General features: G+C 50.6%; 1 protein-coding gene across 1 annotated transcript; it reads right to left on the reverse strand.

The window, feature by feature from the left end:
- Positions 1 to 3,551: 3,551 nt before the first annotated feature.
- LOC128944874 (killer cell lectin-like receptor subfamily G member 2) lies at positions 3,552 to 6,872 on the reverse strand. Its single transcript, XM_054288336.1, has 6 exons — positions 6,752 to 6,872; positions 5,982 to 6,620; positions 5,504 to 5,602; positions 5,220 to 5,401; positions 4,919 to 5,019; positions 3,552 to 4,828 (listed from the first exon to the last, which is right to left on the reverse strand). Exons 1-6 carry the CDS (start codon positions 6,870 to 6,872, stop codon positions 4,714 to 4,716), a joined length of 1,257 nt encoding a protein of 418 aa, XP_054144311.1. The 3' UTR covers positions 3,552 to 4,713.
- Between the last annotated feature and the right edge of the window lie 8,024 nt (positions 6,873 to 14,896).

Raw genomic sequence — 14,896 nt, forward strand, 5'->3', positions numbered from 1 at the left:
AAAACTATGACCTGGTGGCCAAACAAAACCAATGGGTATTGGAGAACAACAAAGAGAAACGATTGCAAGTGGGACAGTCAAATTAATCTGTGCTGGTATAATAGTTCTGCAGCTGGCCCTTACCATTCCATAGAAAATACAGATCCCTATTGGAATCAACCAGACAATATAAGTAGAACATGGAAGGCCCCTGATGGGCTATATTGGATTTGTGGACAGTGAGTGTGCAGTCAGTTACCCCAGAGATGGAAAGGGACCTGTAGGTTAGGAGTTATCCAACCCTCCTCCTGCACCCTGCCCTGGTCCAAGGGAAATCCACTGGAGAAAGCCCCACTTGATAAAGCCATGGGCAAAGACAAGGCAAACCTAAACCTTTTGATTAGGGGCAGCTTAAAATGGAGTGAAAATGAATGGCACTCAGAAAGCATCATAAAGTTTTATGATCCGGCTATTTGGGCTCTAAACAGATCCAGGGAATATAGAACTCCAAACTATTTGTTAAATTGTTTGATAAGACTGCAAAAGGTAATTGAGGTCAGTTTGAACAAAACAGCTACCCAACAAAGCATGCACCTGCCAGTAACAGTCTAGCTGAGCAGATTGGCCTTGGACTATCTAATGGCTGAAAAAGGAGGATAATGTGAAAAATACAACACATCAATATGCTGTCTAAAAATAAATAACAACGGAAAAGTGTTGATCAAAAGAAGCAAATTGCACCTGTTCAAAGTTGGATGGCACACCTTTGGGGAAATCTGGTGCTTTATACTAGCTGGACTCATTATTGGAATTGTTGCCTAGGCCATTTTTTATCTCCTGTGTTATGTAAGTGAAAATACCACATATTAAATTTAATCAAAAAGAGAAATGAGGGAATGTGAAAACCTGGATTTTTGGGGATGTAGAAGATACTGAGATTCACTCTTTTAATAAAAAGCAAGAGTCAATATGATCAAAAGAGACAATGGGGGAAATTGTGCTAAATGAATATGATTCGTGATAATAATTGGAACTGTATTGATATTTTAGAAAATATTTGTTAAAAACTAATAGAGGAAAAGGATATGTAATTAGTGTCATGAAACAGATGATTTCAGATGTTCATGAGAAAGTAGGATACAGGATGGAGTATTGAGATAAACAATATCCTATAACAGAATTGGTCTTGGGATGAGTAAAATTGGGATGATTCCAAGTATGGAATCTGAAATACCAGTCTTATCTATGAAATAATAAGGCTTAGTTGGAACATAATGCTGACTTATATACCACAAAGCTTAATGCACATGCCCAACCTGCCAGGTTATTCAGAGGGCAGTGAGGAAGACAGTGAGCCTTCCTCTGAAGAGACCCCCGAAAAGCCAAAAGACCCCTCAGCAACAGGCGGAGCATGCACTGTGCAGTGCAGCGACACAGATTTCAATATTCGAAAACAGGAGAGGATTTACAGGAAATTATCTATGAGTATGTGTTAGCATACAGTATATAAGTTGTGTTTGGATCCTTTTGTACATGAGGCAGGGTGAGAAAAACCCTCCTCACACCCTAATCGATCGGTTTTGCTTATGCTTTATCCAAACCACAGCCAAATTAATTCATATCTGCTTGATTATATTTGATTGTATTATTTTATATAAAATTGCTGCTCAATTAAAATTGGTGCTAAATTCTAATTTTGTGGTTTATTAAATTTGACATATAGGGACCTCATTCATAACAGTGTAGTCACTTTTGTTTTATTCTCTGTGAGAGGACACAAAGTTGGCAAAGCTTTGGTAAGATTCTTCTCCTCCCTCCTCTCCCAGAAAAATCCAAGTCTTACAGTGCACTGTGCAGTGGTTTTGGTGCGGGTCAATCACTCGTGCACTCATTTCTTGCTGTGAGATAAGGTTAGGACAAAGTTAAAGCAGGCTTAAAACTTTAAATGGTATAAACAAACTTTTATTAATAGCAACTGAAAGAAAAAACGTAGTAAAAATTAAAGCAAACCTTTTAGAACACTTCTAAAATTTTTCCTCGCACAACTTTTTTTTTTACACTGACAATGTAAAGAAACAGAACCAAAAAATTCCACTTAGTTTACTGCCTCTAAAATAGTTTTTCTTCAGTCCATTTAGGGAGATAAGTCCCTCTTGTTAATGTTATGGAGACATCTCCATGAGAGGAAAGAGTTTTCTCCTGGTTCCTAATTTGGTCACAAATCCCAGCTGCCCGGGAGAAATTTATCATGAAGTTTCTGTCATTTTCTACATCCTTCCAACAGATCACTGGGGTCCCTCAGGGTCCAGAAGTCACTTTTCCTTTTGGATGGATGACCTGAAGGCACCCAGGGGCTGTAGGCTGGGACTGCTTCAGAAATCCCTTTGGCTTGGAAGGATCCTTCTACCTGAGGGCTGAATGGGCTGTGCCAACCCCAGAGCGAGAGGGACTCAAGGCAACAGAATTAAAGGCTGGTGAGAGAACCCAAAGAATAGACTGTAACATGCAGAGCAGGTGAGAGAGAACCAAAGATTGAAGATGTCTGAAAAGCGGAGTCAAGCTTCCACCAGCTTGAAGATTGTTTAACTAACACTTTGGGCAGGGAGTTTGAACTTCATCATTTATTGATGTAATTGTGCTGTTTTATTAGATGAGAATCACAAGCATTTGTTGAGGGGTAGTACACAGGGAACCATCAGAGGTGTTGGGGCAGTTCCCTTAAGGACCAACAAGCAGAGTGAAACAAGAAATAGAGGGCAAGACCAGGTTGGCCCCTGTGTTCACCACCGAGAAGATTCCATAGCCCTGCAGTGGGCAGCAATCCCATAGGCATGGCAAGGTGGGGGCCAGAAAGGCACCCCAGGCCTCTGTCACTGCTCAGCTGTCTTTTAATACAACAGGAACCAGAAGGCAAGACTGAGTTGGCCTCTGTACTCACCAAGATCCACCTGCTATGAGTAGCAACCCCATGGGCACGGTAGATGGGGGTAAAAAAGCCACACCAGACCTCAGTGATCCCATTTTGTCCATTCCAAATAAGTGTGGCAAAGAAAAGCTGAGATTTTTCCTTCTGTTCCCACTCTCCTTGCCCTCATCAACAAATGCTAGTATAAGTCATTAATTTTTTTTTCTTGTGAAGAGTTGATTATCTGGATTGAAAATGAGAGTTAATTGTTTGAGCCAAAAGCTCATAGGAATGGAAAAGTGTGTTTTTTTATAGATGAATGATGTGATAGTTGGCTCTCACAAGTAAGAGACAGATATTATGTGTATGTTAGGATAAGTTCTGTAAATGTAGAGTGCTGTCACTGTAATGTGTCCCCCCCATTCCCCTTTCCCTCCCCCTTGTAGCAGCCTCAGTCCCCAGGGCATTTGGGGAGGGCCGGCTCATTACCAGGAGGGGCCACAGGACAACACCTGAGCTCCAGTCAAGGTGTGAGGAAGTGATCCCCACCTGTGGGGGGCAGAGAAGGAGCTGACTGACAAAACTCTGGGAGGGGCTGAGGGTATAAAAGGCAGAGCATCCGTTACATAACCAAGCACATGGCTGACAGTCCCAGAGATCCCCAGTGCTGTGATTTTTCCTTATTCAGTCTGTTGTTGTATTTTTTTGTTAAGGTTTAATGAACCTCTAAAATTTTAAAAGTGAGGGTCCTTCCTCGCATCTTCCAAGGACAGTCCAGAAGCATCACTTTCAGGCCAGTTTGTGATGATTTCCAAGAGCCCAGGGTGATTTGGATTTCCCAACTAAGCTTGTTGTATAATGTTATAGATTATAAATATAGGTATTGGCTTTCTCATTTATGTCCTACCTTTTGTTTTGCAAGCTATTACTGATCACAAAAACCCTGATACAGTACAATTTGTAATTACTGCATTTGATATAGTATAATCTGTCAGTTTATGTATGCACCCTGTAGCTTTAATAAATAGAAGTGTCACAGATACTATCTTAGGCCATAGCACAATAGAGACTGGGATATCTTGAAATGATTGTTTCATGTAACTAACTCAGAAAATGGTGTCAAATACTTAAGTGATTTTCCACATTCAAGGACTTCCTTATCAGAAAGACAAGATAACAGAAACAAGAGCATGGAAAAAAAAAGACTTTATTGACCCTCATTATCAAGGAGTGAAAATACAAAAAGAGAATCACAAGAAACCGTGCAATTTAACAGCTTAAAGTACAAGATGGCCTGAAAAAGTTAAAAAAACCTAAACCAGCAGGAAAATTCAAAGTTATAGTGCAATTCTTAAAAGCTGTTAAAAATTTTACATATATTACATATACATAATTTAATAATATATTTTATACTATAAACATTAAATATAAGAGCTACATGCACTCTTATAAATGTACATGTAGCTGTAATATGTAACAGCATATAGACAGCGTAGGTTGACTTAACCCTGTGCAAGCAGACAAGCACCCCAGGGCAGGACTTAAACCCATAATAAACTTTTATAAAAAGTAAAAACAGTGAGCCATATTTCCCACACATAATGAGGGCAATGCACTAACTGCAGGCAGCATCGGTGCCAGGATGGATTGCAGAGACTTTTCCTTTGCAGCCCCAGCCCAGCGCTGGCACTGGGGATGCAGAGGCACTGAGGTGACCCTGAGAGGAAGTGGAAGGCACAGGGCGCAGCTGAGGAAGGACAGCGCTGTGCTGGGCTCAGAGGTGAAGCTGGCACTGCCCAGCGTGGAGAAGGTTCTTTGTGCAGCCCCTGTCACAGGGGAGCTTGGGCCTTGCTGCAGACATACGGCCGCTCATTGGAGCAGTTCCCACTCTTCAATCTCTCGTCAGCCAGGTACACACACTCGGAATTGCCGAGGACAGGAACCCTGCAGGGAGGAGCAGAGGCAGCGCTGGCTGCCAGGGGAAGCCCTTGTGCCCCTGTGCCCGCAGGCCCTGCCCGGCTCCCCGGCACTCACCGGGAGCTGTAGCTGCTGCCGTCCCCCCAGTGCAGGCGCTCGCCCCGTCTGCGCAGCCCGAGCCAGAAATCGCCGTTCCCGCCGAGGCGGAAGAGCAAATCCTGCCCAGGAGAGAGGAGTGGGAGCTGCGCCGGCCCCTCGGGGGGACACGTGCCCGGGGCTGCCCCCGCACGCCGGGGCTCCTTCCCTGCAAGGCCCCGGCCCAGGGCTGCAGCCCCGGCCCTGCGAGCACCGAGCCCGGCCCAGGAGCGCCCCCAGGCTGCCCTCAGCCGCCCCACACCGCCCGCAGCCCCTCACTCACCATGGCCTCCTCATCCTTGGCAATGGCCAGGGAGGCATTGAGCTCGGAGCACCGTTCCTGACCCTGCTCCCACGTGCTGTTATCCAGTGAGAAGTAGTAGCAGACCCCATTGTAGCCAATCCAGTCAAAGGGACAGCCCAGAACCAACAGCGGAGTCGCAGGTGTGACTGGAACCTGTGGTGCTGCAGGGGGAAGAGGAGAAGCTCTGAGGATTCCCCTGTGCAGGGAGCAGGGAGCCCGCTCTGCCCCGAGGGGCTGGGCCCAGGCTGCTGCCCCTCCCTTACCTGCCAGCACAGCCAAGGCCGCCCCCAAAGCCAGCACCAGCACCAGGAGCAGCAGAATCAGCACCGCCGTGCCCACGGGATGGCACCTGAACCGTTCACCTGGAGCAGGGAAGAGCTGCTGGCTGCCAGAAGCAGAGCCGGCCCTGCAATCTGCTCAGCCCATGGCCAGGGAGCAGAGCAGGGAGCCCTGAGGCAGTGTGGGCCTCCCTCAGCTGGCAGCCAGAGAGCCAAGAGCCTGGCCACAGGCAGGGACACAGCTGTGGGCACAGGCAGGGACACAGCTGTGGGCACAGGCTGCAGCAGGAGAACTGCACAGCCTTGGGGGCAGCTGGGGCTCTTGCTTCCAGCCACGGATGGGGCCCAGCAGAGCACGAGGCCTCTTCCAGACATCGGGAAACGGCCACACACCTGCCAGCCCTGGCCTTGGGAGGGGACACGGGCCCCTGCCTAGAGGCCACAGGGGTGGCCCTGTACTCACCCAGGAATCTTCTGAGGTTCCTTTTGAGTTCATTGCCCGTTGCTGCTGCTGTGCCCTGGGGAGCCAGGGGCTCCCTCACACTCCCATCCCTGGTGCAGAATCCATTCTCCACATCTGCACTCACTGCACGCTCACAATTGACATCCCCCTGCTTATGCCAAGAGGCTTCTTGGGCCCCAGGCGAGTGTGGAACCGCGGCTGCTGGTCCCTCCTGGGGATGTTGGGGCTCATTTGCCGCTCCAGGAATGGAGCAGAATTCACTCTCCTCCTGCTCACAGCCGGCATCTCTCTGCCCAGAACAAACAGCACCTTGCTCTCGAGACATCAGGAGTGCTGGCAGATCCTTTGGGAGCTCGGCCTCGGGAACAGCTTTGCAGCCGCGCTGATGGCACCCTGAAAGGGACACGATGAGAGGTCGCTGCTGGTGCCGGTCCTGCGGGACACCGAGGCTCAGGCACGGACACCTCCCGCCCGAGCAGCGGCCCCCAGCCCGGTGCCGCACGGCCGGGAAGGGTCCCGGGCCCGGAGCAGCCGCCTCCGTCCTAGCGAGAGCAGCCGGGATGAGCCATCGCTGCCGCGGCACCGGCTCCATGCCGGCCGTCCGGGCAAGGAGGAGAGCGCGGGCAGCCGCTCCCTCGGCTGCGATCCCAGCGCAGGGGGCACACGGGGTAAGCCGGCACCAAGAACTCGCCAGAACCCCCCGGCCCTCACCGCGGCCCCCTCCGCCCGCAGCGAGCCCCGAGCTGGGGCAGCACCGACCGCGGTCCCACCTGGGCTGGAACCGCCGCCGATCTCCGCCGCCGCCTCGCCGGGCTCCACTGCCGCTGCGGAGGGATACAGCCGGCCCCGCTGCGAGGAAAGTAGCGCTCCGTGCTCTGCGGAGGGACACATCGCACCGCTGCCGCTGCGGAAGGATACTCCGTGCCGGAAACGCAGCCCCGAACTTATTTATAATCTTACGTTCGGGATTTGGGTTTCGGCTTTTGACCAATCAGCGCACGGGAAAGCAGCCAATCGCTGCTCAGTGCGGAGTGATCCCTGCAGCATGTTCGTGTCGGCGTTCCATATGAGTCCGCCGATTCCGCAGCCCGCCCGGGCCTTCTGCGATTTTTTTGGAGCTGTGGTTGGGGAAGGGAGTTCGTGGAACTGAAATTTTTTTTTGTCGGCTGACAACTGCACAATGGATGTTGTTACCATGCAGGATAGGCTGGGAGGGAACCCTGTCGAGACCCCGAGCGTGTTGCCAGAGCTCACGAGTCACAGCAGGTCTGTGAGCCTGCCAGGGGATGGACTGTGTTAGAATTGTTGTCAGTGGAGATGGACTGGAGGGCATGTGCCGGTTGGAGGCTTCTTGGGGCCTGGTGATGATGAAATTGTAGCGTTCTTGATATTTGGTGATATCAGGAGGAACATCAAAAAACCGTTTACATTGGACGTCCTGAGGCCAGACTTTGCCCTATGGAGGAGACTTATTCAGGATGTGCCTTGGGAAGCAGCCCTTGAAAACAAAGGAGTTCAGGAAAGGTGGACATGCTGCAAAGCAGAGATGTTGAGGGCACAAGAACAGACTGTCCCTGTGTGCCCAAAGATGAGTCGACAAGGCAAACATCCAGCCTGGATGGGCAGTGAGGTTTTGAAGGCATTTAGGAATAAAAGGAGGATGTATCATCTTTGGAAGGAGGGTCAGATCTCTCAGGAAGTATTTAAGGGGATTGCCAGGGTATATAGGGAAAAAACCAGGGAGGCCAAAGCTCAGTTTGAACTTAATTTGGCAACTTCTGTAAAGGATAATAAAAACTGTTTTTACAAATAAATTAATGGTAAAAGGAAGGGAAAGACCAGCTTTTGTTCTCTTTTGGGTGCGGGAGGGAACTCAGTAACTGCAGATGAGGAGAAGGCAGAGGTGCTCAATGCCTTCTTTGCCTCAGTCTTTAGTGGGAACACAGCTTGTCCTCAGGACAAGTGTCCTCCTGGGCTGGTGGATGGTGCCAGGGAGCAGAATGGGCCCCTGTTATCCAGGAGGAGGCAGTCAGAGAACTGCTGAGCTGCTTGCATGTTCATAAATCTGTGGGCCCAGAGGGGATCCACCCCAGGGGGATGAGGGAGCTGGCAGGTGAGCTTGGGAAGCTGCTCTCCATCATTTACCAACAGCCCTGGCTCACTGGGGAGGTTCCAGACGGCTGGAAGCTGGCCAGTGTGACACCCATCCACAGCAAGGGTGGGAAGGAGGATCCTGGCAGTTCCAGGCCAGTCAGCCTGGCCTCAGTGCCCAGTAAGGTCATGGAGCAGTTCATATTGATTCCAGCAGGCAGCACCTCCAGGGTGGCCAGGGTGTCAGAGCAGCCAGCAGGGGTTTAGGAGGGCTGGGGCGTGTGTGACCAAGCTGGTCTCCTTCCATGAGCAGGTGACCCTGCTGGTGGGTGCAGGAGAGGCTGTGGATGTGTCTGTCTGGGCTCCAGCAGGGCCTTTGGCAGTGTCTGCCACAGCTCCCTCCTGGAAAAGCTGCAGCCCAGGGCTGGCACAGGAGCACTCTGTGCTGGGCTCAGCCCTGGCTGGATGGGCCAGAGAGTGGTGCTGAGGGTGCTGCATCCAGCTGGGGCCAGGCACCAGGGGTGTCCCTCAGGGCTCTGTGCTGGGGCCAGCTCTGTTCAGTGTTTGCACTGACCCCATGGATGAGGGCATTGAGGCTTTCATTAGTGAATCTGCAGAGGGCTCTGAGCTGGGAGCTGTGTCCATCTGTGGGGAGGCAGGAGGGCTCTGCAGAGAGACCTGGAACTGTTGGATGGATGGGCAGAGTCCAAGGACATGAAGTTTAATAAATCCAAGTGCTGAGTGCTGCATTTTGGCCACAATAACCCCTGCCATGCTCTGGGCTGGGGACGGTGTGGCTGGGCAGTGCCCAGGCAGAAAGGGACCTGGGGGTGCTGGTGACAGCCGGCTGAACATGAGCCAGCAGTGTGTCCTGGTGGCCAGGAAGGCCAAGGGCTCCTGGCCTGGATCAGGAATGGTGTGGCCAGCAGGAGCAGGGAGGTCACTGTGCCCCTGTGCCTGGCCCTGGTGAGGCCACACCTGCAGTGCTGTGTCCAGCTCTGGCCCCTCAGCTTGGGAAGGACGTTGAGACGCTGGAGCGCGTCCAGAGGAGGCAACGAGGCTGGAGAAGGGCTGGGAACACAAACGCTGTGAGGAACCCCTGAGGGAGCTGGGGGTGCTCAGCCTGGAGAAAAGGAGACTCGGGGTGCCCTCATCACTCTGTACAGCTCCTGAAAGGTGGCTGTGCTCAGCTGGGGTTTGTCTCTTTCTCCAGGCAGCACTGACAGAACCAGAGGACACTGGCTTAACCTGCACCACGGGAAATATAGGTTGGATATTAGGAAGAAGTTTTTTTTGCATAAAGAGTGATAAAGAACTGGAATGGTCTGCCTGGAGAGGTGTTGGAGTCACCATCCCTGGATGTGTTTAAAATCAGACTGTTATGAACAAAAATTCAGTTGATTTTTTCTGTGAGAAAAAAAGTTACCACTACTGCTGGGCTGCTGCCTGTGTTATGGTAATTACGGGTCGTTGTTGTTAATAGTTATTTTTGTATCGGTAAAAGCCCTGGCTGGGGCGAGTTAATGGCTCTTCTCTCAGACAGTAAAGGGTGGGGACCTCCCGAACAGTGAGGAGAACAGACTTTGCAGGGGAGGGATATGCAAAATACTCCAAGGACCAGCATGCTGTGGGGGACTACTGCTCCAAACGAACTAAAAAAAACCCCAAAACAACGAGCCAACTAAGAGTTGAGAGGTTGGAGTGATATCTGGACGTGAGGAGCGGAATGCTGAGCCTCTGCAGAGATGCTGAACACCTTCGGAGTCCCTCTTGCCCTGACCAAGGGAGTCGTCCCGAAACCAGGACCGGACGAGAAGGAACGGGGAAAACTAACAACGTTGGAAGGGATTGCTACGCCCCAAAGGCCCCCACGAGGACGTGATTCCCCAGGTCTGCCCCTAGTGGACAGAGCTGTGCTTATCCTCCTCATCTGTGTCGCCCTGGAAGACACGACGGGAGACTGCAGCCCCGCCGGGCTGCCCAATCCTGAGCTGATCACTTGTAATAAGGCATTAAAAAGGAGAAGAAGTGTCCTGGCCCTGTTTATTTCAAGACTGGATGTGGCACTGGGTGCCAGGGTTTAGTTGAGGTGTTTGGGCTGGGTTGGACTCGATGGCCTTGGAGGTCTCTTGCAACCCAGCCCAGAGATTCTGTGATTGTGTGAGCGCGGGCAGCCGCTCCCTGGGCGATCCCAGCGCAGGGGGCACACGGGGGAAGCCGGCACCAGGAACTCGGCAGAACCCCCCGGCCCTCACCGCGGCCCCTCCGCCCGCAGCGAGCCCCGAGCTGGGGCAGCACCGACCGCGGTCCCACCTGGGCTGGAGCCGCCTCCGAGCTCCGGGTGCCGCAGCAGATTTGCGGCGATGTGATCAATCAAATGCGGAATGCACCAGTCCTGGGGCGGCCGTTTTGCTCCCCGGCCCCGCCCCGATCCCTCTCCCCATCGCTGCCTTCTCCGGGATCGGCTCCTTCACCGTTCTGGCGCCTCCCGTCGCTGCTGGCCTGGATTTGGGATCAGAACCCGAGTCCCTTTAGCCCGGCTGAGCGCAATGGAAAATTGCGGGGCTGCCCCGCCTCACCCCGAGCCCCGGGCGGGTCCCAGCTCGGCTCTCCCCGCTCGGCTTTGCCCTCGCTGCCGCCGCCGCTTTCCCCGCTCCCGGGGCTCGGCTCTGCCCGGCGGCTCCGCTTGGCCCCGGGCGAACTCACTGCCCCCCGTGGCTCCCCAGCCCTGCGGCGGGGCGAACCCCCGGCATTTGCCGAAGGGCTCTGACTGCCCCTGGGCACTGAAGCCTCACGGAACGTGTCCTGGAATGCCGGAAACATGTGCTGAAATGCTTATTTGAAGTTAATCTTGTGTTTTTCGTGAACTCTGATTTCTCTGAGAATTTTTACTGGAGAGATTCAAAGTGGTAAATGCACTGCCTTATTATTATCACGTGCCGCATAACACAATCGAATTTCTTTAACACAAATGCTGATAATATTTAGCATATGCTATTACACTAAATACAATCTCGAGAAGCTCCCTGTTTGTTGCACACTTTGCCAAATTTTACATTGTTGTTTCTTTTGGTATAATTACTCTTTAAATGGTTTTAGTAAATTTTTGGCTCCTTAAAAATTGCAGCTACCATGAGTTTTTCTCAATGTTAAATTACACAGGGTCAATGTACTTGACTTCTCTAATCCCTCCAGTAAATCCATCAAGCCGTTATTCCAGCCATGCTTGGTCCACATTTTCATTTTCTTTTGCTATTAATACTCTCAGAATGAGTTACATTTTGTAGTACCCCGAACTCTTAATGATATTGATTGTTAGTTCGGTTTTGTTTTATTTAAATATTGTTTTAGTGTTGGTAAGATTAAGCAAAGTCAGATCTGAGTGATGTTCTGTTTTATTGCTCCATTGAGTTAATTTTTTAAGAGTCATTTATGTTGAGGTATATTTCTGTCAGGGTTGAGCGTTGCTGAGTTTAGATGAGGTCAAGTTTCAGTCTCTTTCACTTTAAGCCATTTCATGTTCTATTCCAGTTTTATTAAGATCAGTTTTTATTCAGTATTAAAGATGTTAACTTCAAGTTCTCTTAAGCGTGCCTCTAATTCCACTGAGGTGACATTGAATTATTCTGCAATTGATTTTAAGTCCTAAATTAATTTCTTTTAAATGTGTTGGTTTGCATTGCAAGATGTGGCTATTTTCTTCTAGAGGCAACACAGATCCCACTGAACCAGCTGTGATGAAACACTGATAAACACCTGCTTTTGGACAGAAGAAGATACGGTTTGTTGGGCCCTTGATCCTCTCACAGATTGCACAGGTGTCAGTGCTGCACTGCCTGACAGGATCATTGATTGTGATCTCTTCTGCTTTATCTCCCACAGATAACACAGGAGAGTGGGTGGTTGTTCCACATTATGGCTGTTATCCATTGTAAGCTGTTCAGTGTTTCATTGCTATGGATACAGGAATGCTGGAAGAATATTGTCTCCAATTCCTGAGACAGCCACTGCTGATAGATTGGTTCCATCATGTGAATTCACTCATTTTTATAACAGGCATTATTCATAAGACACCATTACCTTATTTATAGCTGGCTTTTCATAGACTTTGACATATCTTTGTGTGACTATCCACAAGACATGGTGTCACTTTGGGATCTCTCTGTTTTGCTCTCCAGCTGCAGGTGCATCTCTTTGAACAGGCTGTCTGCAGCCGTTCCCTGCACTGCCTGCTCAGCCTTTAGTCCCTTCTCTTGTTCCAGCAGGGTTGCTGTGCCCTGAGCCAGGGCTGTCTCTTGATTTTCCTGTGTTTTCAGAGTTCCAGGATGAGATCTCTGGGCTCTGTCAAAAGCCTCATCTGAGCTGAGGTCCTGTGGTCTTCCCTGACCCTTTTGTGCCACATCCTCATGGGACAGGGCTGCGACCTGCTGAGAGCAAGGCTGCTCCTGCTCTGTGGGAATCAGACACAGCCCCAGGTATTCTCTCAGAAGGGGATTTGCCTCAATTTAGTCTCCTAAAAATCGGGAAAATAGAGTTTCCGTTTTCAATTTCCCTCTACAAAGACCATTCTGGGGGCTTTTGCACATCTTTTTCATCTGTGGAGGTCCCTTCAAATGGCAGCTCCCCCTCGATGGAACTCTTACAGTGGCACATCCAGAGGTTCCTCTCAAGGGAAGCCCTTTCAGACCAGGGACAGCCGTGTTTGCTCTCAGTTTGAACCCGGAGATGATGAAAATGGGGCTCTTTCCCTCAATTCAAACAGCACCATAAAGGGTTTCTCCTTCCATTTCAACATGAAAATCAAGGAAAACGGTGATTGCCTGCCTAGTGAGACACCCAAAATTATGAAAAAGGTGTGTTTTCCTTCAATTCAGACCCTTCAAATGACAGCTGAATGGGGATCCTCCCCAGTTCAAACAAAATTACAGAAAAGCTTTCCCCCCTCCATTTCAATCCCATTTTTGGGGGCACTGGGGAGGCACTGGGGGCACTTCCCCCTCCTCACTGCTCACCCCTGGGGCTGCTGCCCCTCGCACAGTGCTGAGCAGTTCCCTCCCAGTTCCCTGCCAGTTTCCCTCTGCCTGGCGAGCCCCGGCAGGGATGGGGAGAGCGCTGGGCAGGAGCTGGGAGCGCTGTTCCTTCCCAGGGCTCCTGCTATCCCTGCCAGTGCTCCTTCCTGCTCACTCCCGCTGCTCCCACTCTCCCTCCCAGCTCCCTCCTGGCATTCCCTGTGCTCCCAGTTCCCTCCCAGTGTTCCCAGGATCTCTCCCAGTGCTGCCAGCGGCAAAGCCCTGGGGGCACAGCGTGCTCTGCTCTTGCAGAGGCGAGACTGGAGCTGTCGGGAGAGCAAACCCGGCTGGGAAAGCGTTCCCTGCACAGGAAGGTGTCTCCCCTCTCTGACCACAGACGGAGCTCAGCCTCCGCTCTTGACTCCAAACCCTTGGAGCTCCGAGCCCGACTGCCCGAAATTGGCTCGGCCCCACTGCCCAGCGCCCTGCTCAGAGCTCACACGGCTGAGGGGGCAGCGCAGATTGAATAATGAACGCTGCTGGGCACGGCTTTAGCTCTGAACTACACACTGTCACACGGGAACAAAACCCTTAACGAGGATGGGTTCCTCTTGCTGGCACAAGGAGAGAAGCAGAAATCTGACAGGAATATTCTTCATCATTCTGCCCAGGCTCTGTCAAACCCTCCAGCTCCCGCACCTCGGGAAATAACAAGTGGTTTCTAAGCAGTGCCTTTGATGTCAGTGAGCAGGTTATTATGGATTAATCTGGCACTGGAAAGCAGCCTTCACACCCTACAGCTCTTGCAATCACCCAAAGAGTTTGGAGGCTGCTGCCCAGGGAGCTCCTGAGTTGTATCTTCCTTGTCAATCTTATCAGCCCCTTGTTTAATTGTGAAAACATTAATAAAATGCAGGGAGCATTGGCCCAGGATCTCAGGACTTGCATATCTCTTCCAAATAAAGGAAAAAAGAGTGTTTCACCCAACCCACAGAGATTAAAAGTTCATATTATCTACATATATTTTGAAAAGGGTAAGAGTGAGAGTAAACGATGAATTGCTGAGCCAGTGGTGCTCTAGCCTATTTCTGTTCACTTCTTTCACTTGTAGCATCTCTAAGAATAATTTTTAAAACCAAAACAAACTAACTAACGACAACAAAAAAAAATTAATTCAAGCTGAATGAGAAGCAATCTGGCTGCAGGCTTGTGGCACTCCACTGCCTGGGTTCCAGTAAGGGAGCTCATCCCCTCTGCAGTTCCAAGCCAGATCCCAAAGTCCTGAGTGAGCATCAGCTTTCAGCCTTTTGAACACTGAACTGTAAGCAAAGCTGCTGGGGAGGGCCGTGCTCCAGGCACATCTGTGCCATTTCATCTCTCCAGCCCTCTCAGCTCAGCTTGGCTCTTTTCCTCTCCTTGCTGGCTTTGGCTCATGCATTTCTTGAGGGGCTGCCCTGCACTGAGCAGAGCATGAACTGACCATCAGACAAACAGCTTCTGGCACTGTGGCTCTGTCCTAAATGGACCATTGCCCAAAGGAATTCCAGGGCCTTAATTTCACTTAAAATGCCTTTTAAAGCAACCTGGTTTGATGCCCTCCATTTCTAAACAAGGAGTGCACAACGCTCCTGCACTCCCTGCCAGGGTCATTCTCTGAGCCTTGCAGAAAGGCTTTAAAGCAGCACAGAGCTTGTTAAGCACCAACAACTTCATCCAAAATTCGAATCAATACCATGGGCATAGTCTGACTTTAAAACCTACTCTGAAACTGAATTAAAGAGCACTTCCACTGCCAATTGGCAAGATGAGATAGGT

This window comes from Melozone crissalis, unplaced genomic scaffold, assembly GCF_028551555.1.
Source record: "Melozone crissalis strain CALT ecotype California unplaced genomic scaffold, PUWL_Pcris_2 ptg000062l_1, whole genome shotgun sequence".
NCBI lineage: Eukaryota > Metazoa > Chordata > Aves > Passeriformes > Passerellidae > Melozone > Melozone crissalis.